The sequence below is a fragment of the Ictidomys tridecemlineatus genome, chromosome 1 (assembly GCF_052094955.1).
Source record: "Ictidomys tridecemlineatus isolate mIctTri1 chromosome 1, mIctTri1.hap1, whole genome shotgun sequence".
Classification (NCBI taxonomy): domain Eukaryota; kingdom Metazoa; phylum Chordata; class Mammalia; order Rodentia; family Sciuridae; genus Ictidomys; species Ictidomys tridecemlineatus.
Genome location: NC_135477.1, coordinates 172,232,977 through 172,256,276, shown reverse-complemented (window position 1 = coordinate 172,256,276; position 23,300 = coordinate 172,232,977). Strand labels below are relative to the sequence as shown.

The 23,300-nt window shown below is 37.2% G+C and overlaps 1 protein-coding gene across 5 annotated transcripts in view; it reads left to right on the top strand.

Moving 5' to 3' along the window:
• The window catches only part of Gabrb2 (gamma-aminobutyric acid type A receptor subunit beta2), a 232,748-nt gene that overhangs the window by 193,365 nt on the left and 16,083 nt on the right, over positions 1–23,300 (top strand). For 4 of the 5 annotated variants that reach the window (XM_021726465.3, XM_021726464.3, XM_078052053.1 and 1 more), the window contains 2 exons: positions 442–686; positions 5,010–5,123. In XM_021726465.3, the coding sequence (XP_021582140.1) occupies positions 442–686; positions 5,010–5,123 (359 nt within the window). The remainder of the gene's footprint in view (positions 1–441; positions 687–5,009; positions 5,124–23,300) is intronic. The other variant, XM_078052045.1, reaches the window with a different exon arrangement.

The window sequence follows — 23,300 nt, the reverse complement described above, 5'->3', positions numbered from 1 at the left end:
CCCTGTTGTATTCTTTAAATATTGCCCTCCAGGCCTTGTTTACCAGGGTAATGATCACTCAGTCTTCAGAAATCTGCTCAGACATATCCATTTCCTATTCTCCTCCCCACTACGTCACAGAACTGCACTAGGATCTTCCCCCATGTACTCATTTTATGCATACGGTTATGATAGCATTTAATTCACTAGTTATAATAAGTATAAATAAAAGGAAACATAATGAAAGGAAATCTCCCAAAGTGATTAATGTTCACCATAAGCTAATTTATGTACATCCCCAGGGCCTATCACAGAGCTGATATATAATAAGTGCCCAGTAAATCTGTTGTGGTTTATATAAATGAGTAAAATTAACCTTTCCAGTGATTGTAAGAGCAAAAAAGAAATGGGAACATCATTATTCTAACTTTTTTTCTTTTTCCTTTTTTTTTTTTTTTCCAGGAATTACAACTGTACTAACAATGACCACAATCAACACTCACCTCCGGGAAACTCTGCCCAAAATCCCTTATGTGAAGGCCATTGACATGTACCTAATGGGGTGCTTTGTCTTCGTTTTCATGGCCCTTCTGGAATATGCTTTGGTCAACTACATCTTCTTTGGGAGAGGACCCCAACGCCAAAAGAAAGCAGCAGAGAAGGCTGCTAGTGCCAACAATGAGAAGATGCGCCTGGATGTCAACAAGGTAAATTCAGAGGGCAAGCCCTCTTGCTTCTTAAGTGCATAGAGGAATGCTACTAGTATAGGCTAATGGCCTTCCTCAAAACAGGAGGAAACCAAAGCCCCAGGGAGAGAATAGATAATTTTCCCCAAATTACAAATATATGTAGTGAGAAAGGCACAATTATGGCCCAAACTCATCACCCAAGCTTTGGGTGATGCCCTTTCCATGAACTGTAGGTTTTCCCACAACTTTGTCTGAGAACCACCTATGTGACTTTTTCCCCAGGCATAAATATATTGTCTATTTTATTTACATTTCTTCAATTTATTCACCTTATTTAAATTTTTATACTTTATGTCACTCAAATTATTATTACTTTCTGGAGGATTTTTTTTTAAAAAAAATAAAAATAAATAACAGGACTTTGGACCTAAAATATTTATTCTCTTAAACTTAAAAGTATAATAAACCATTCTAGAGATGTGTTAAGACCCCCCCCCCAGCAACAAATTGAGACTTCCCCCTTGAGGTCATCAGACAAGTGTGGAAGAAAAAAAAAAAAGAGGAATAGATTTTTTCATTTAGTGACACAGGATTACTGAACACCTTGCACATATACCCTTATCATTGAAGCAGTTGACATATGAGGCCACCATCTTGTTTATGTCAGGCATAGTCAAAGACTTCCTGCATGATAGTAAACACTGTTTATTCTTTAGAACAACCGTTTTCAACCTCAGCTGCCAAATGGAATGATCTGTAGACGATTAAAAAGAATACTGAAGGCAGGATCCCTTCCCCCAGAATTCTCATTTGACTATCTTGGGGTATGTCTTGATTGCATACTCCTTAATTTCCTCAGGAATTCTGATTTGCAGCCAAGTTGAGAAATCACCACTTTGAGGCTTCTGTCAAGAATCCCAATGGAGTTAATCCACATTAATCCCAGAATGGAACTTTACCTGGCTTCCTGTTATAGAACTTTCTGCACTAGACTCTATAATTGTGTATGCATTTCCCAATAGTCCAGATTTAGATCCTTTGAAATAGATAATGAAAACAAGGTCTTGACTTAGTATCTGCTTGAAGTAGTGTTTAGGAAATAATGTGTAATATTGAGTTCAATAAAATGGTAATAGGACAAAGAAAGCAACCAAATCTTTAAACCATATGGAGTTATTCTGTATAATAATAATAATTGATTATTTAATTGATATTTTAATTTTGTCTAGCTTCAAATTAATTTCAGGATAGAACATATAAATAATCTCTACCATTGGGATTTATTTGAGTAAACCCTGTGGAAACTTATGTTTCCCACATACCCATAGGTCTGTTATTTGATTTTAGACTGTTCTCTAACCAAAGGCACTTCTTTCTCAGAACATGATGTTAATAATGATGCAAATAATAAACATAGGCTTTGTAAGCCAATGAGCCATGGGGCCAAGGAAATTATTAATTTCTTACCAATGCCCAGGGTTTCACTGAATGGAGTCTTTTGGTTGGTAGATTCCAACCTACACTCACAGCTTTCTTGGGCTGTCAAATGTCAGAGTACTTTTAACATCCATTTCATGATTTACCTAATATTATAGTCTTAGTAAACGAAAGAGAATGAATAAATAGCACTATCTCAGAGGACTGCAGCTTAAGATGAGTTTAAATCAATTGCCTAACACAAGGCTGACTTAATAAGATAGCATCTGAGCTCTCTCACTTTCATCTACCCTATTTTTCATACTAATTTGCATTTAAATGATAAATTTAAGATCTAGATGGTGGATATTTTATATGAACTGAATCTGGAAAGCTTTAGGTGTTTTACACTCAGTACTGAGCTGGAGTAGAGAAAGCTTCACTTATCAGGTACCTCACCAGGTTGAAAAGCCCATCCTCTTGGCTGCAGATAGATCCACAACTGAGGTGATAAAATACAAGAGAATAAGAAAGATATTTAGAAATCCTCCTTTTTCAGTGTTTCAAAGACAGGGGCTATTTTGTCTCCCAGAGAATTCTTGACAATGTCAGAAGATATTTTTGGATGTCAAACTGTGAAAAGGGTATTGCTACTGGTATCCAGCATGATGAGGTCAGGGACGCTACTATCCACCTGCTAGTGCAGAGGACAGCTTTCTGTAGCAAAGACCTGTCCAGCTCAGAGCATCTGCTCCTCAGTCTCAAACATGAGAAACTGAGGGCAGAAAAGAACAATATGTTTGTGTTATTCTTAAAATTCTTTAATAGAAGTGACCTCCATACGAGGTAAGGACTCTGCTAGTTGTAAATATTAATAAACTATTAGTGTCAGGCATTATTACTTTAAAAATAAAATTTATAGTTTCCACACTTATGGGCGATGCTTGCCTGTGCGTTTTATGGTGGTCTAGCATGTAGGGGGCAGTCACAACCCTTAAGGAGAATATGACCTGGAAAGGAATGTTGTATGGCAGAAATTATAAAGTTAAAGCAAGGAAATCACTTTTCCATGAGTGTTCACTCTAAAGTTTATAACAAACCCACTATGTCAAGCTTTATTGAATAGAATGGAATACATCTAGATGAGATTAAAACAAAAAAAAAAAGTTGCATCTAATATTCCAGGTCCCCATGGTTTCTTTTTCAACCCAGCATGAAAGACTAGAGGGGATCCACACTGGGTTCTGATTGTCCAATGCTTTCTTTTGTGTTGATGTCAGGAATAATGCTTCTATTTCTTGTAGAGAGCATTGTGAATGGGGTAGTTTTCCATGTCCCTTCTTTTCATTGTCTTTTTTCAAAGATCAGGCACATATCATCAGATAAATATTTTATACTCTGGGGGGAAAAAAAAGTCAGCCAGTAGGAGAGGGATTGAATTTTTCACCTTTGGTAGTTTCCTAGAGTTGAAAGTAGTGTGTCCAGCCACCTAAACTTACTGTTAAACTGCTCTGCCCTGAGGTCAGGGATGGATCAAAATGGGAAGCCAGCCCAGATGGGAACCCATTGTTCCTTGAGCAGATTTTTCTTTTCCCATTTCTGTGTTGTTTTTCTCTTAACTTTTTATTTGAAGAAAGGAAAGTTGTGGCTTCTAAATTACTATCTTGTCATTTTAGTGATGCAAAAACTAAAACCCTTAAAGAAAATGCAACAGCCCAGGTTGCATAGCGAAGTAAACACCTCTGAGATGCGCTTTGGGTTTTCCTAGCCATATTCAGTGTCTATTCCACAGTGCTAACAAATGAAAAAAAATAAAGTTACATTGAAAAGGTCGTTCCACATCAGTTCATATATTCAACTCAATTGACTTCACGAAAAAAAAAAAAAGAAAAAGAAAACCTCTCTGCACATAGAAATCCATAAGCAAGTGTCACTTTCACAGTTGCCTTCATGTGACAAATGACGATGGGAAATATCAAGACTTTTTAAGCAATCTTCACACCAACATGAAGTCTATGAAGTAGTTTTCCCAAGAGTCCTCTACAGTTCAGAAAATATAATACCCTCCAAAATAAGAGAAAAAATAAATTTTTAAAAATCCAATCTCCCTGCTAGTGTTAGGAGAGTCCTTTCTGTTGTCCCTTGAATTCTTGTGTATATGTGTGCACTACTGAGTGTTTCCTGATAGAATTTGCTTTTGATTAATTTTCCTCCCTGTTTCTGATCAGGTCTTCAAGTTTTCAACTCTCCTTTATTTTTCCTTAAAGTCTTATGTTTTCTCCTGGTTTATTTTTTCTGCCAATTACTAAGTATATGCATGTTTGAAAAGTTAGTTAGTCTTGCCTTTTAGCCACGATACTTATTACATATTTGAAATGCCTCCAGTATCTTTACTGCATTGAGAAACCCACAAAACCCCAGTTTTCTTTTTTATTCAAGTATATAAATAACTTTATGCTGAAATTTGATAGAAGTCTTGTAGAAATTTTAAATTCAATAAAGTAATACATAAAAGATGAACATTTGAAAATATGTAATTTTCATATACACCAAAAATGAAATCAGAAAAATAATCATATTCATAAGCATCACAATAGAGATGCCCCAAAAGATCTTCATTTGAAGGTGTTCTTTATTCTACATTCATGGTTGTTGTGAATCTCTGTATTGTCTTTTCCCATTGTGCCTAATCTTTTGTAATGCAAAGCCGCTAAGATTTCTTTAATCTATTTCTACTGCTTGTAATTAATTTTTTAAAAATACATTTTTTAAACCCAAATAATTGGCTGCTCTGCTAGCATTGCTCTATCTTTATGCTTTCTAGAGACCAGTAGCATTTATCTATATCCAATTTACTTTAACAACCCATCCCAAACTACTGGCATCAGTCGACTTAATTAGCACATTCTCTACTTTGTCTTCCAGATTTTTTATAAAGATATTAAACAAAATGGGACCCAATATCGATCCTTGTGGGACCCCACTGGAAACCTCTCCCCAACTAGACGGACTACCAATTACGATTTCTCTCTGTATACGGTTAGATAGCCAGTTTTTAATCCATTTATTTGTATTTCTGTTGGGACCAATTTGCTTAGCTGTTCCCTTTAAAGTAATGTTTGAGATCTTTGCAGATAATTTATAGACATGCATCCATAGAGATTTCGGGATAAGTTCAGGTTTTCATGAGACCTTAATGGGGTTTTCTTGGGTTTGTTTTTTTCGATATGGCTATGGTGGACCTAAGCCTCAGTGTTCCAATGAGGAACTGCTGTTTAAGCTGGAGAAAGGAAGCAATTGGCTCTTGCTTTGAGATCCCTTTGCATTTTTCTTAAAAGAATAGAGTATAGAACATTTGATGGCATTTCTTGGTTTTGTTGTTGGTTGTTGGTTGTTTTTTGTTTTATTTTGTTTTGTTTTTTCCTGGTTAGTTGAGTAAGTAGAAAATGAAACGTTTCCAACATTTTATTGGTTGGCTCAGAATTCAGGAACCTGTACTTTCTATCCTAGATTATTAATTTGTGTCTAAGGATGTTATACTTGCATCAAGTCCTTGTTGCTTTATGATTTATTTTATGAATATATATTATCTTGGCAGGCTCAGCACTATCATAACGATGGATATGAGGCACCAATTGAAATTATTGCTTGTCAAAAATCATGATTTAAATGAATTTTTAAAATAGTGGTTTTTTTTTTTTTTTTTTGCCGATACTTTACAGTTTAGCTTCTGAATCCTCGTGTGTTTGCTATTTTAATTGGCAAATTGTTATTCGTATTGCTCTTCCAACTGGAGGAAGAGCAGGGGGATGATGATCATTGGCACTATCTTACCTGATCATCCACTTAATTCAACTCCAGGGTTTTTGATTTTGTCTTATTAATTACTATTTCTCGGTGAGGCAGTGAATAATATTGGACGTTTCTAAATGTTTCTTAAAAGGACTTGATGCCAGGACTTGACTTCCATTATTTCAGCTTCTGCGTATGATACTCTTCCTTAATTTTATTGCTTTGAGTTAGAATCCTGGATGCCTCATTGTTTTGCCTTGGGCTTGGGTGGGGTGGGGCAGATATGGATAATCTATGAAATGGCTACTTTATTGGGTGACTTGTTACTGGTTATGAAATTTCCTGAGAGATAGCTTTCCAGAGCAGAGATGTTTGAAAGGTTAATTGCTATATTAGTTTTAATCCCCTCAACATTCTAGCACCTACTGTGTCTGAACTCTTGGGTTATCTCAATTATGTTGTTGCCACTGTTCTTACTTTTTAACGTTAGCGCGTCTTGTTGAAATAAGTCGATTGATTTCATTGGACAAGTATTCTGTGTAGAATGCTAATAATTAGAAGAAAACATGAACGAAAGTTAGAATTTGGATTTGTGAGAAAAGCGAAGGGTTGAAGAATGGGGTATTTTTTTTTAAATCAAAGCACAGCTTGTGATTGGTCCAGTGACTGGGTTAAGCCACTGGAAAAATCAGGATGTCCTTCTACCATGAGGATATCTTAAAGCAAACTTGCTCCTTTAGTATATTAAATTGTTTACCTGATGGCTTGAAAAAGTTGATACAATAAGATCTAATTATTTAGAACCTACTTTTTCAAGCTCTCTTTCTCTGTTTCTCAAAAATAGTTAAAGAGAAGATTCAATGATTTTCACTAAAGCATAAATTTTTATGTCTTCTGGTTTTAAACTTCTTTCTTTCAGAAAAGTCTGTATTCTATTCTTTGAGTCCTCTTTTAAGTTCATATTTGGAGTATGAAATAAGGATTAATATTCAGCAGTTTAAATAATGAGTTTTCTATGATCAAACCTGGAATCTTTAAATCAGCGAGTTGTTGTTGGTGATTCTGAGGGGCACTGGGGCCCTGGTGGATTTCAGTCAGGCTGAGCTGAGTTCACATGCAGGCGTCGTCTTTTATGAGCTGTGTGACATTGGGCATATTTAGCCTGTCAAGTTCCTCAGCTGAAAATTGAAACACTAATTTCTGCCTTATGGAGCTGTTACGAGGATTAAGTGAGATAATTGTGTTAAGGACCTTGTACAGTACCAGGCACAGAGCCTTCTATCCATATTTGGTATTCATATCAAGATGGTGGTAGAGAGTGTGTATCTTTCTCAGTTTTTCTTTTCATTTTTAAGCTTTATTATTATTTTTCTGATTATGAAGCTAATTCATAATTATTCTTGAAAATATGTTTAAAAGGCAGTGAAGACCATCTCTACCCTCTGACAGATACAATCCATAATATCTTGTTTGTTATTCACATTAGGTGATGCTCTTTTACATAAATCATCTGTTATAATTTTCTACTTTACCTCTTCATATATTTAAGTATGTATCATTTCTAATGGCTATATTTTACTGAATGTAAATACCACAATTTAATTAACACTTATTAAGTGAGTACTTACTATTAGATGTCTTCTTTGTTTCTAAGGGATTCCACATTATAAACAGCTCTAAAAGAAGCATTCCTGTTGCTAACATGTTCCCACACCTTTGATTTCTGACATATTTCTTAAAATGGAATTGCTTGGTCCAAAATGATGTGCATCTAAAGTGAAACACTGATGTATATGTCCAAATTTCTACCTAATACATTCTGCTATAGTTTCCACCTTAGAAAAGTGTGGCAGTGCCTATGTACATGCATACATGCACATGCCTGCACATAATCACCTCACTCATGAAAGGAGGAAAACACACAAACTGGCATTTAATTATCCAGTTATGACAAGAATTAAAGTAGCAAACCAGAAGAATCAAACCCCATATAGAGTTTCTCTCTCTCTGTCCAAAATCACATAGGATAAAATAGAGAAAATAAAATCAAAGCAATCAACACCCAATCCAGATCAAGACTGCACTGGGCAGAGATGCAAAAGCAAGGAGAGTATTAGTATAAGCACATGCAAGAGAAACATCCCCAAGCTATAGTTGAGCCAATGAGAAAACCCAATAGCAATGTCTCTATCAAAATGAAGAATCTCAGCAAAGAAGCCGTATGTCCATTGTGCAAAATAAACTTACCAAATGCGATGAGGAAGACCTCATGCAAAAGACAGATAATGACTCTTTTGCTGGGGGCTGAAAAAACAAGTATATCTCAGAATAAACTTAAAATTTCCATATCAAAGTGGTTTTTTTTTTCTTTTTTCTTTTTTTGGTACTGGGAATTGAATCCAGAGGCGCTAAACCACTCAGCCACATTCCCAGCCCTTTTTTATATTTTATTTTGAGATAGGGTCTTGCTAAGTTGCTGAGGGCCTCACTAAGTTGCTGAGACTGGCTTTGAACTTGTGATCCTCCTACCTTAGCCTCACACACTACTGGGATTACAGGCCTAATCTACCACTCCTGGTGTTTTTGTTGTTGTTGTTATTGTTGTTGTTTTGTTTTGCTTTGCTTTTGTTTGTTTGTATTGGGTATTAAACACAGGGCTTTTAAACACTGAGTCTTATCACCAGCCCTTTTTACTTTATATTTTGAGATACAATCTCACTGAATTGCTGAGGCTGGCCTTGAGCTTGAAATCCTCCTGTTTCAACTTCCTGGGTCACTGGGATTACAGGCATGTGCACCATGCCCAACTCCATAATGACTTTTTTCTCACCAAAAATTAAAAGAGCATAACAAACCAAAGATCAAAAATGAGATGAAAGATATTAGAAGAGGGAAAGTGAAGCCAAACACATCTTTATATAAATTAATAAATGAATATGTCTTAGAATGTCATACTTACATTATCCTAAACTGACAGAAAAATCTAACTTCCAATCCAAAAGAGTATCTGACCCAGAAGTCTTGAACTATAAATTTTATCAAACATTAAAAATCAAGTGCCTTCAGTGATGTTGGAATTCTTCAGGTCATTAAGTAGAAAAACTTATGATTTAGAAATTCTATGAATATGATGATAAACCACATTTAAGAAAAACAAATTCATGAGAAAAAACTATGAATCCCCTTCAATAAATGAATACTGAGAAGAAGCAAAATCCTTAGATCAATTTGAATATAGAGAAAACTGAATGCAAACTGTAACAAAACAGCAAAATGTTGTCTCAAAATACAAGGATAGGGGCTAGGGTTGTGGCTCAGTGGTAGAGTGCTCGCCTATTATGCGTGAGGCCCTGGGTTCGATCCTCAGCACCATATAAATACAAAATGAAGATATTGTGTCAACCTAAAACTAAAAAATAAAAATTAAAAAATATTGATTTAAAAAAAATACAAGGATAATATTTATCTCATGTAAGTTGAAAGAGTGAAAAAATTTTCCCTTTTTGATGCCAAGAAGACTATTAAAAATTTAATCAAGTTTGGCTTTAAATTTAAATCCCTTAGGAAATTAGAGAGCAATGAACATTCCCTGCATGGGTCTCCCTCTTTGTGTTTATCTACCATACTAACTGAAGCTTTGTCTCTTGCTTTTCATCTTACGGTGAAACAGTAAAGACCAGGAAAAGAAATGGATGCTCACCATTGCCCTGTTAATTAACTTTAAAAAAATATTAGCTAATGCAGTTAAGTGAGAAAAAGAAAGAATTTGGAAAAGAAGGAGGAATAAATGAATGAAGAAATTTACTCTTAAGCAAAAAGCAAAACCCAAAAGAAAAAGTACATGTCATTTTATTTAAGCAAAACACAGGCAACCTAGGAAAATCTTTCAGAAACAGTATGAGAAGTTAGAGGATTTCCATGGCTTTCCTATGTAAAAAATATGTAAATAGTATCCAAAATGGAAGAAAAGAAAGCTCTTATACCAGAAAGTTCTTACTGAAAGAAAATTTTGCTTTTCCCAAGAGAAATCTTATGTTATTTAAATACACAACATTTTAAAAGGGTTTATTCTATGAGTTTAGTGTTATTTCATTGGTTACTACAATGAACTTTAATTTTAGCTTTATTTCTTCGGTGGTTTGTTTTAAATTTTTGACACAGTAATCTGAAAATTTTATGAAAAAATACATATTGTGATTAGTAAAATGAAAACTGATGAGAGAAGAGTATCTCTATTAGAAGTTCAAGTGAACTGTGAAACCACAGCCGAGTGCACCATATAAAGAGAATAGAAACTGGTTTAGAAACATAATCAAAGTAAGTTCTTAATAAATATGTCATTTCATATCATTGGGAGTATGAATCATTCAACTAACATCAGTAAACAACTATTTGTGAGTATTTAAATGTAGTACCATTTATTTAACCTCCTTGAAAATTAAATTATAGATAAGTCAAAGATCTATTTTTTAAAAAGAGGAAATACTACATAAAAGGCAAAAAAAAATGTATAAATGGCATGAAAACATGGGTTAGGTAAAAACATGAGAGAAAATCTTGAATCCAGGAAATAATATATTTGACCTTGTAAAAATATTCAATTGCTGGATTTTCCTTTCTCTCTCACCATTCCTATCAGTAATCCTTTTCTTTCTACAATAAATGCATATTTTTATCTTTCTAACTATCTTTTTAAAGCACATGGTTATTTTTCACTTGCATAATAGTTAAAAATATAGGAAAGTGAAAACCATCTGACTCCCATTTTTCCTCCCTGGGAAGAAACACAGGCATATTCTGTAATATTTTTTCCTGTATCTGTTTCTACCTCTGTGTGAGAAGACCTTTGTTTTCACTGTTCTTTCGTAAGCTTTGATTGCTGCTTGCTCTTTGCGGCTTATTATGGGTGTAATCTTTCGTAAATTTGTACTTAACAGCTGACCATCTTTCCATATGTCTATGTGCTGTTTTAATTGGCTTCTCTGTGAATTTGATATTCCTTTTCTCATTCATTTATCTTAAGTATCCTTTGTTCTCTATTTTAAGAGTCCTAAGTATCATTAAGATACTAATCATGCATTGCTATGTGATTTTCAGAAATATTTCCCAAGCTATCATTCATGCCATGAGTTTTTAATTCTCATCCAGTTATTCACACATTTGTATATTGGGGGGTCTTCTGAAAGGCCAAAGTCCTCTTGAAATCCCTTTTGAGCATGTCAGGGGACTTAGGACCCAGGTCTCAACTTGGACATCTGTTAAGCCAAATAAGTGAGATGACACAAGGCAACTCTCATGAATCAGGGTGAGATTCCCATGATCTGATTCACCCTAAACATCATGTCTTTCTAGAACATTTCAGTTTTCTCACCTGAATTTCACTGGACCCTCATTTCCTTTCAGTTAAACAGACTTTCATTTATTTCCCTCACTTCCTTTCAGCTAAACCTACTTTTATTTCTTTCCACTTTAATGTATATGTATGCACACTTAAAACAGGGTGTCTGTCCTACTGTATCTTATAGAATCTTTTCATTAGCAAGTCTACTTTTGGGAAAATGAGGGGGGAAACTCTATAGAGAGAAATATTCTAAAATAATTTCTTGAGTTAGCAGTAACTAAACGTACTATCCTGTCCTAAAAATGACTCATCTAAAAGGATATGCTTCTTATACTGGATAAATTAGGATATAATTTAAATGGTTTTAAGTTGTCAGATGCAATGATTTAGTAGGCAGGAACATAAAATTATTATAACATTGCACCCTGGAATAGTGTTTATAACATTTCAAAATGATTACTATGGAATCTCATTTAATTATCCCAATAAAACCTCTAGATACACAGAGGGTAAAGCTAACCCCATTTAATAGATGTGAAAAGAAACACAGACACGTAGGATGTCACTATGACACAGGCTTTGGGGACCAGTGCTGGTGGACCCTCTGGTCCACCATGTCCCTTTCCCCTGCTGTGATTGCCTCTCTGTGTCCCTTCTGAGTCAGTGAACCTATCTGGTCATCCTTGTTCCTACAAGGAAGCCAAGACTCTGTTATGACCCATTGTCTTTCAATCTGGTGTTTTTCTAAAGTGGGAATCACAACCAAAGAGTTCAATTTTATAAACATATTTAATATGTCAGAAAACCTAGATCGCCACTCAACAAAATTGAGCCAACCACAGGAAAAGTTCAAATGTGACGCTAAGATTCTTCCAAGTGCAGGCTTGGTTTCCATTTTGGAATTTGAAATCCAACATATGCAGTGTACCTCTACCATGTTGCTAGGTCATGCTCAAAAGCCAGCTGTGGGTTATTAACCTGGTTTTCAAGGAAAAGATATCGTTTTTAAGGCAAATATTCACCTCCTGAAGCTCCTGAAGTTAATAGGAAACTTCAATTCACTATGAATATTTATTTTTTTATTCTTTCTTCAATAAGTATATCTGTATTTTATAGTATTTACTTTATACTCAATAAAATTTTAGATACTAGGAAATGTCATAGCAGTTCTACTTCATGAAAAAAATTCTTGCTGTGAAAACTTTGGAAATATTATGAACTGTTTATTGAAAAAGAAAGAAAGAAAGAAAGAAAGAAAGGAAACTATGTTCCTTGGGCAGCTCTGGGAAGCAAGAGCTGGCATTAATTTTTTATTAACCATCTTTCTATTAATATTAAATTATTTTGTTATAAAAAAAACCAGTACCTCCAGCAAGTACCTCCTCGTGTTCCTAAAGAAATTAAGAATTTTTTATATCCTCTGCTGCAAAGAGATTTGCAGAGTTGCTTGATGCTTATTTAATTTTGACAAAGGGCACCTAAGGAGAGAGAACAAAAATGGACCCTGACATAATTTTGAAATCTCCTTAAGCAATAAATAAGCTGCATCTTTGCCTCTCGACATTTCTACAAGCTTCTACTGCAGAATATTTCGGGAAGCTGGACCACCTTCAAGGGCTCTATATAGTAAACGTCCCCCAGTGAATCAGAGAATTCTTGCTTTGGCTCCCTAGGAGGGAGTTCAGCTAAGAATCCATGTATCACAGTGTGTGGAGCAGGGGCATAGGCTACCCCAGCTGGCACTCTGAGAATTCACTGCAAAAGGAGTCCTCATGTGGGAATGCTGCCTTATGAGGGTTTCAAGTTTCTTTGGTTTAGGATCAAAGATTATTATTATTTATTAATTGCACATATTTATGGATGCAGCGTGAAAATCCAGTGCATGTATGCAAAGCGTACCGCTCAAATCAGGGTAATTAACATTTCCATCTCCTTGTCATTGCTTTATGTTTGGAAAGGTCAAGTTCCTCTTTTCTGGTTCCTTACATATATAATAGGTTATTGTGATCTGTAGTTACCCCACTGTACTATAGAATGCCAGAACTTATTTCTATTTCGTTTTTTTTAAATGATATTCTTGTCTTTTTTAGTTGTAGACGAACACAGTACCTTTATTTTTATTTATTTATTTTTATGTGGTACTAAGGATCCAAGCCAGTGCCTCACACGTGCCAGATACGATCCCAGCTCCTCATTCAGTTTTCATGCCTGTTGTCCAATGCGACCTTCTTTCTTTCCTGCCCCTTTCTCCACCCCTCCTCCACACCCTTCACAGTCTCTGGGAATCACTGTTGTGCATTCAGGTAGACTTTTAGCTCAAGGTTCATTTAAAATAGTAGTTGAAAATGTTGGCCCCCTGAAACCAAAGATAGGAGCTATGTTCCTTTGAGAGTCACCTATAGTTTTTCAACTTATAGTGGCCATTTGCAGGACAACCCCAAACTCTTCTTCATGGGGTACAGATTTGGAAGGAACATCATGAATGTGTTGATCACTCAGCAAGCATTTATCCAGTTATTGTTCCTGAAATCTAGTCTGGTGATTAAGGTCACAGGGAGACCAGCTCAGTCAAATCAACCTGGGTTTGGATTGGAGATGTCTGCACGGCCCAGGCCTCAAGACTGCCACTTATTAGTGAGCATGGGAAACCTCTTTGAGCTTCAGTTCCCTCATGTGCCTTAGAGTTTACAGTTCCACCATGAAGAGATGGTCTTCAGAATTACATGGGGTGTACCTAGAAAGTACGCAGCAGGCACTTGAGAAGGGGTCACTGCAGAGTTGATGTCTACCATGAGTGGTTCACAGGGACTGAATTCAGACTTTTCTGTTTCTTCAGGGTTGTTCCTAAACTTAGTAGCATTATTTCTCTCAGTGTGATGGAATAGTCCACTAGCATGATAATATTTTTAAATCCTGTGTGATAATCAGAATGGTTAACATTCAGTGCAGATATCATCTGCTATTGAATTTTGGAAGAGAGAGATAAAACCTTTAGATGCATGTACGGGAAAAACTTCATGGAACAAAAGTATAGTCTATCTCAAGGCAAAAGAAAAAAATAAAGAAGGGGTAATGAGAACCTGCACAATCCAGCCAGGCTATATGTGTTAACCATGGAAAAATATTATCTTAACCCTGGTAACAGACCTAATAGGTCTTCTGATGTTGTATTGAAAGATACTGATGCCCAGAGAGAACAAGTGACTAGTCCAAAGCCACACAACAGATACATAATAAAGACTAGACTCTACTCCAGTGATTCAGGATAACCTGCCCATTGTGCAGTACTGCTTTCCATTCATGGACAGGATAGTTCATCATAATTTGACCTGCATCTGTCCTCAGTCTCTTTGTTCCAGCAAAGCACCTCTGAGAACCATGAGAGACAAGTCCATGTGGAACTGACAGCAGTTCTCCTAACAGAGACTTGGACAGGGAAGGTAGATGGTGCATGGGACAGTACTCATTGGGGGTAATTCACTGTGTAATTGGTCAAATGCACAGAAGCCAATGGACCACAGCTGTGCAGGGATCCCTGGCTGAAGTGCATCTCCTAGTTCCCTCTGCAGCTCACTCTCCCCTGAGGGTTTAGTTGGAAGTTTGCCTGTGATTAATTCATCCTTTTGAAAAAAGAGCACACACACACAACATAAAATATTACCAACTAACCCTCCACTCTCTTCCAAGCTGGGATGAAGACCATTCAGCACTTCCCACCCCCAAATGAGTCTCTTCCAAGGGGACAGGTGTATCAAGACTGACTTAAACAATTTCAGAACACTTGGAGAGCTATCCAAGGCTCTTGGAAAATTTCTTTCTTTTTTTTTTTTTTTTTGAATTCTATTGGCATAGACTTTCAGAATGCCATGAGATTTAAAGTGTCGTTTCTTGTTGCATCTTAATCTTTAATGTGCCCAGAAGTGACCTAGGGGTCTTGTCAAGGACAGACTTGTATTCAAGAGGTCTAGGACAACATTTCAGAGACTACATTTCCCACACACTTTTCAGCAATGCCAAAGCACAGTTTGGATCACACTGAAGAGCAAGAATGAAACCCAGGAAATGCCAGTGAGTGACACTTTTGAGTATCAGCCCTGAGAACTATGCTGAGGATTTTGTAGCTGAGTTTGGGGTAGCTGGTCAATTTGTAGTACCCACCGTAAGCTTAGGAACAGGAAACAGAGCCTCAAAAACTCCCCTCATGTTAACATTTCTGTGGCTTACTCTTGATCACACAAACTAGTAAATGGTAGAACAAGGACTAAATAAAACTGGAATGTAAACCTAGATTTTTTTTTCTCCCCAAGTTGCACATTTTAATCACAGATTGCATGTGAAACTGCTTTAAAATATCTCTCCTCAGTTCTATAATTGGCAGAGCCAGTCAGAGAATCCAATTTGGATTCAGGAAGCTGGGATACTCAACCTAGCTTAGTGTCTGAAAAGCTCTGTTACTATTGCAAAAGAATTTCTCTGGGCCTAAGTTTTCTTATCCAGAAGATGAGTGAGTCCTTATTTGGTTTTTCAGATTAATCCTGATATTATAGACAGGAATGAGCTAAACTTTCTGTGACAGAAAGTGAGGGTTTCAAATAAATTAAGGGAATTTTTATTACAAGTTCTATTGGAAGACGATGAAGTTTCCTCACAGAACTAGTATATTTAGAAAAGAATAAACACACACACACACACACACACACACACACACACACACACATACCTTTCATGGTTCTAGGTTAAATGTATCTGAAATGATTGAAGTTACTATTTGGGATTTTAATTGAGTCTCTTTCATTTTTCTCCCCACCTTTAATGTGTCTGGCCTGTGACAACCGTATACAATCATGGGTGGGGGGAGAACAAGTCAACTGGTAAAAATCTTATGAACAATATCTTGTTCTGACATCAGATGGCATCCACTAGTGACAAGGTGCCTTGTCTCATCATTCATATCCAGAAAGAGAGATGGAAACTTATGTTGCATTCAAAAGCCCCCAACAAACTTTTCCTGTCTTGTCACTGACTCAGTTGACTCAGTTTGCTTTAAGTCAGTCTTGGTACACCTATCCCTTTGAATCTCTTCCAAAGGGATAGGTGTACCAAGACTGACTTAAAGCAGCTCATACCTGAGACAGGAAGTTGGTCTTCATTGTTATTGCAATAAATGGGGTGGATTCCGCCAGAACACCCACTGCACGGGGACAGAGGAAAACTAAAAGGAATTAGTTTGTCTGCTTATATAAATCAGCCACTTTGTATATTCTGCACAAGTGGTAGCAGTGTCAAGTCGCAAATCCTTTTGTTATGTATCTAATCATGTGAAGACATGATTATGTCAGTGAGCTTTCCATTACCGTAACAAAGGCTAGAGATAAATCAACTTATAAATTAAAAAGTTTGATTTCATATTATAGTTTTGGAATCTTAAGTCCATGACCAGTTGGCCCCATTGTTTAGGGCCTGTGGCACCATGTCATGCGGGACATGGGCATGGAAGAGCAAGACCATTCACCTCAGGGTTGGGAATGAAAAGTATAACAGAGGAAAAGAAGGAGCTGAGGTCCCCACTCGCCTCTTTACAGGTATGCCCCCAAGACCAGAAAACCTCCCACAAGGCCCTACCTTGTGAAGTTTCCAATGTCTCCCAGTAGCAACAAGGGCTAGGTCTTTAAAACATGGGTTTGGGGGAGACATTTCAGATCCAAATCATAGCATACCTTAAACACCTTACCTCAATCTTAAAATAACCCTCCAAATAATGCAGTGATGTAACTCAGTTTTAAAGATGAGGAAACTGAAGCTCAACTAAAATATGGAACTCACTCTAAATCACACAGCTAATGAGTAAAGGAGTTGCAATTCAAAGCTGACTCCAAAGCTCATGTCTTCGGGATTTAATTAACTACATAAATGTTCTTATCTCTATTGAAATTTAAAATGCTACCATATAATACCATCCATAAAATGTAATTTCATATTATCATTATTATCATAATGAAACTCCCTTTGTAGATGCACTTAATTTGGAGGAAGAAAGACTTATTTCCCCTAAATAAATGAAGCCAGAAATAGTCTGAAAACTTAGTTTTGCTGATGAGTGCAAGCTGTCCTTTCCCAAACTTTGACTGGTACTGTTGGCAGATAACAACGCGGAATATTTTTAGTTACTTTTTGCCTCTGCCCTCTGTCAGGATAAAGAACCAAGCAAGGTCTCCAAATTAAGCACTGGAAAGAAACATTATTCACAGTCTCTTCTTTCTGTGAATAATGAGTTCTCAACATTGGACATTTTCCTGGCAGAATGAAACTAGAAGATTCACATAGCTCAAAACCTAGAGGAAGCTCCCTGCTAAAGGCTGTAGCAAAGACAAGCACCTGGGTTGGTGTACATATTTGTTTTGTAAAGAGGGACGGAGCAACTGCTCTGTATCTTCCTCTGTCTCCCCCACAGATGCTTGAGTTGGAAACCAGTTTACAACCAAACCTTTCCCAATGAAGATAGCCTAAGTTCAGTTCCACCACCCCCTCACTTCCACAGTATTAAAAGTCACTCTTCCTTGAGTCTGTCCTTTGTAGCATTTAGTGTTCTATATGAGTTGCCATACGTAATCCTTACTGCAGTCCAATAAGCAGATATTTTTGTACCTGTTTTACAGTGGAGGATGTTAAGGCTCAGAAAGTTTGAGTATCTTACTCACGATCGTAGTTTGGGGACCTTACCTTAAACCCTGAGTATCCTGGCTTCAGCATCCACCTTCTTAAACACAGTACTACTGCTTCAGGCCAAAAAGAACAGGAATTTTTACAGGAACTCCCTGAAAGTCCCTGCAGTCTGGGGGTAAAGACTCTTCTAATATGGGGTCCTCTCATTTCATATATAGTGACTTTTTCTAAAATGTAGTCCAACCAAAGGTAGTAGAAGGGGTCCATATGGAAGACCCCTCAAATTGTCCTACTTGGCACTTACTAAGTGTAATGTGCAGACACAGGGGCCTCCTCCCATCCCCTTACTTCCTCCAAGCCTAACAGGTCTGTGTTCCCCTTGAGTTTGTCCTTATTAATGCCCAGGGACACCTTTATCCTCCCCCATGATCTCTGTCTCCTGTCCTCTGATCTGATGGGAGTTCCCACAGGCATTATTTATCAATCCTATTACCTCAGTCCTCCTCTCAACACAATATAGGGAATTTCACTCTTTGAAGGAGACATATATAAGGTCCTAGGAGGCACTATAGTGTGAGTCTTAACTCTGAGAACTAAAATCTGACTTTGGGGTATAAATCTCAGCTCCTTCATTATTTATTGTGCTACTTTCAGCAAGAGCCCTGATTTTCTTCACTCTCAGCTCATTCCCTATGGTATGAGGGCTAATCATTGTTCCTACTACAAACATTCGCAGTGAGGAATCAATGTGTTAATCCATGTACACTGCTTAAAACTGGGCTAGGAACATAGTTTGCATATACACGGTTATTGACTAGTGGTCTTATCTGCTATTTCAGTGGATATTTCTTAGACCTTACCAAGCATGAACTTTGCCCTCACCGATGGCACATTGCAATGAGAAGACATACCTTAAACAAATTCTGACAGAAGTATTAATATATAATTCTTAATGGCAATAAGGATAGGGAAGGAAGTATTCACATTGCTTTGATAGCATCTATTGTTGACCTGGTAAAATGCAGAGGGATCAAGGAAGGCTTTGCAATGGAAGGAACATTTGAACTTAGATCTGAAAGATGCAGGCCATGGAAGAGTAAGGAAGGATGAATGAGGATCCTGCAGCTCTCACTTATCTGAAGAAGCAATTGTTAGGAATTCCTTGGTCCTATTCAAATAGCTCCATAGTATTCCGCATCAAATGAGTTCTACTAAGAGAACTGTATGGACTTTGTGAACTCTTTTTGATTAATCATGAGCCACTCACATTCACTATGACATTTGGTCCATAGTCACACTATCCTTAGCATCAATTATTTAGTCCTGGTTGTGCACAGTGCTTACCAGGACACATTTTAATTCATTTTGACCACACTATGGTTTTTAATTGCTGCTAAGTCAGTTTTCCTCAGTAGTTTTTGTAAGTATTAAATATGACTCTCAACTTATACTCACAGGATTCAGTAATCAGTGAGAATCCATATATCCCAACCAACCCATCTCTGTTTTAGAGATCTGTTTTGATGTGCCCTCTCCTTCAAGAGCCAAAGGAAACTCAGATGCTATAGGAGAGAACTTGAATTCTAGGTCCCCAGCACATTCTCTGGAACAAGCGCCTGCTCCTTCTTCAGGCTGTACTTTTAGGTCATGTTCATGGAAGTCCTGCCCACATGGTTTGCATTACGTCAGTTTTCTGGTTTCTTGACCAAATTAGATGAAGAACAACAGGAGGTAGAGGGTAAGATTAGGGAGAGTGACTGTGTCTCTCAGACATGAAGTAGAGCTGATTATAGTCTAGAAGGGATATTTTAAAGTCTGTAGACAGATTCTGTTTCTGAGTTAGTATATTCCAGGGAGAAGGAGTGGTCAGATTTTAGATGAATTAAAAATTTGGTGCCTTGCCTAAGAGGCAGAAATAAAACTTTCGTTTCTATGAGTTGAAGCTAGAAATAGGTTATAATTTTCCTCTCACCAATAACTGAGGCAGTGAATGGATTGGTATGTCCAAACTCATCTTCATTAGTTTATGGAATAAGATTGGGGTTAACTTAAAAAGCCATGAACAAGAGAAAAACATGGGTCCCCCAGTGATTTGGGAAGATATAAGTGACAACTTTTAGGTCAGTCAAGGCTATCCAATAAATTTTGAAATTTGACCTGATCAACTTCCACTTTCACTATTTACTATTGTAGGCTTTGAAAGACTGTGAGGTGAAAGGAGTGTGGCTGCAGCCCCTCCAACCCCCCACCTTAGCGATATAAACTCTCACAATTTTTAACAGCACGTGCAAGTCTTTGGGGACAAATCTATTTCCTCTTCTAAAGGTTATCTGTCCTTCCCCCTCCCTCACCTCTGTGCATTACAAACAGTAGACTTGGCTGTCTCCAGCATTCAGAAAGACACTAAGCAAGTGTTTTCTTTGGAATTATTAAAAAGTAAGTTGGGAAATTGTGTTACTAGTTAGATGATATGTACAGAAACCCTCAGCAAGACACCTCCCATGATGCTTTGAGGTGAGTGAACCAGGGAACAAAAAGATAGATCAAGGGCTGGGGTTATGGCTCAGTGGTAGATTGCTTGCCTCACACATGCAGGGCCCTTGGTTCGATCCTCAGCACCACATATAAATAAGTAAATAAATAAATAAAGGTATTGTGTCCAACTACAAAAAAATAATTTTTTTTAAAAGATAGATCAGTTGCCAGGTGATAATGAACTGGAACAAGCCTTCGCCACTCTTAAAATTTTTTGTGAGTTATCAGAATTGCATAGGCAGATTCTCATATCTGCCTTTCTTAAACTTGTTAAAATTAAGGTTTTAAGCCAGATGCAATAAAGTGGACATATTGTTCCAGCTACATGGGAGACTGAGGCAGGAGACTCTTTGAGAATCTCTTAATCCCAGAAATTTGGGATCAGCCTGGAAAACAGAACAAGACATACCCTATCTCTTTAAAAAAAAAATGGTTTTGAGCTCATTGTAAAACCCAGCTACACTCCGTACTTTAATAATTCTAGTCCTCCTTTGAAGGAAAGAAATGTTCATTAAAATTTACAGATCACAAATAAGCTTCCTTCACTTGTTCCTTATTCAGAGATTTTCAATCTCATCCCAGCCTCTTTTTTCCCCTATACAATGAAGATGACTCCCTCCATTCAACTTTAATTGAAACTAGTAGCATGTACTTTATTAAATTAAAAAAAAAGCCACCCAGAAAGAATTCTGGAACGTTCTAAAAGAAATTACTCAATTCATCATGCATTCACTCCTTGTGCTTGAACAATATTAAATGTAGCAATTTGAAATGTACTCTCCTCCAAATTTAACATTCATCCTTCCATATCAATCCAAATATTCTTTACAAAAAAAAAAACAGTGATCTGTAGTTAATGTGTCAATCTTAATGGATTCCACATAAATTAATACATATAGAGAAAGGAAGCATTCTCTAGAGGAAATTAACTTGTTGCTGTGAGAGTGAAAGGGATTGAAGACTGTAAGCCACAAAGATTAAGGAGGCCACATGAGCAATTCTATGAAGGGAAATTTCTGCAGAGGAAATTTGCTGCAGCAAGGCCCCACGGAATGAGGGAAAGAAGTGCTAGTACTGGATCCAAACCCTGGTTTGCAAAGGAGCTGCAAGACTATAGGAATTTTGCCAGGCAGATTTTTCTTATCTGTAATTCTTAATGTTATACCATAGATTTAAAAAAAGAAGAAGAAGAAGAAGGTAGTTGGTGATTGCAGATTATATGGACCTGGGAGGAAAATTTTTATAAATTAAACCTAAAAGAAACTTTGCTAAAACAACCTGTGGAATGAATGCTCAGTTATGGTTTTGACCACTACAGTGATGTTTAACATTTTGAATTGAAGTGGGCTTCAGGCAGGCTTGTGTTTTCAGTTTGGTTCACAACAGAACCAACTTCTTCCCGTTCTCCATTTCACCTGCTTTACATTGTATGACTCTCCTAGCCCAATTTTGAACGGGTGATCCCAGACTTAGTCTAACCCTGCCAGACATGCAATTAGCAAGTTTTGTCTTGAATGCTTATTTTGTACCAAAAATGTTGTGGTCAGCATTACAGATACATAAGGCAGCAAGGCCCATGTTCTGCCCATGCTTTCCATCTTTGGGGACATAGAGATTCAGTTAGCTTCCAGCAAGAAGATTGAACTGGTAGAGGGAGTGTGCCAAGACTTCCCTTAGCCCACCTACATTTTCTGCTTAAAACCACACTGAGGCCCAGACATAGTAAGCCAGGATTAGAACCCGTGCTCATTACTGAGGTCAATATCCTTTTCACTCTGCTAGTGGGCTTTGAATAGGGCAGGAATCTGTATGAGAAAGACCAAAAGGGTAAGAACATCCATTGAAAGACTGCTTAAGCTTGTCATAGGATTCCTCACTACTGAGGCTATTAATTACAACTTTTATGTGAAAGGCTTATCTTCTGAAGACCTTTGGAAAGGAAAACCTTACTGTTCTCCTTCTGCTCCTGAGGTCGGCCTCCTACTTCCTCTGAAAACATCATTATCTCTCAAGTCAGTTACCTAAAACCTCCCCAGGCTCATTTGATTTCCCTGCTTGGCCAGATGGACTTCTGTGTGTGGGAAGCAGAATCGTTTCACCTTATCACAACTTTAGAGGAGGAGAACCAGGCAGGTCACTCACCTGATCCATGAAAAATGAATTCATTAATGTGTTTCTTTACCAAACAGTTTACTAAAGAAATCTTGAGGAGTGTATCCATGAGAATTTAGAAATTGAAAATCAAAACAATAAAAACATAGTAGCATGTTTCCAAGCCGCCAGCATCCCCTTTCTTCATCCTACACTGAAATAATTAGCAGAGAGTGCACAAGGTTTGAATCTGTAAACATAAATTTAAATATTTTCAACTATTTAACTAGCTTTGAAATAGCTAGGAACTTCTGTGTTTTGTGGGTGTTTTCGTTAGCTTTTGTGACCAAAAGACTTGACAGAAACAAGTAAGAGGGGAAAAAATTCTATTTGGGCTCATGGTTTCAGAGGTCCAGTTCACTGACAACTGATTCCATAGCTTGGAGCCTGAGGTGAGGCCAGACATCATGGTGGAAGGAAGCCGTGGAGGAAAACAGCTCACGACATGGCCACCAAGCAGCAGAGAGAACTCCACTCACCAGAGACAAAATATAACCACCAGAGGCACACTCCTAACGACCTACTGCCTCCAGCCACATCCTACCTACCTACCTACAGTTACCACCCATTAACTTATATCAGTGGATTAATCCATTAACAGGGTTATACCATTTATAACATAATTACTTCACCTCTGAACATTCTCGGGTTGTCTCACACATGACCCTCGGGGAACACTTCATATCCATACCATAACAGATGGGAATGGTTGTTACAGATAGCTGGTAATGCTG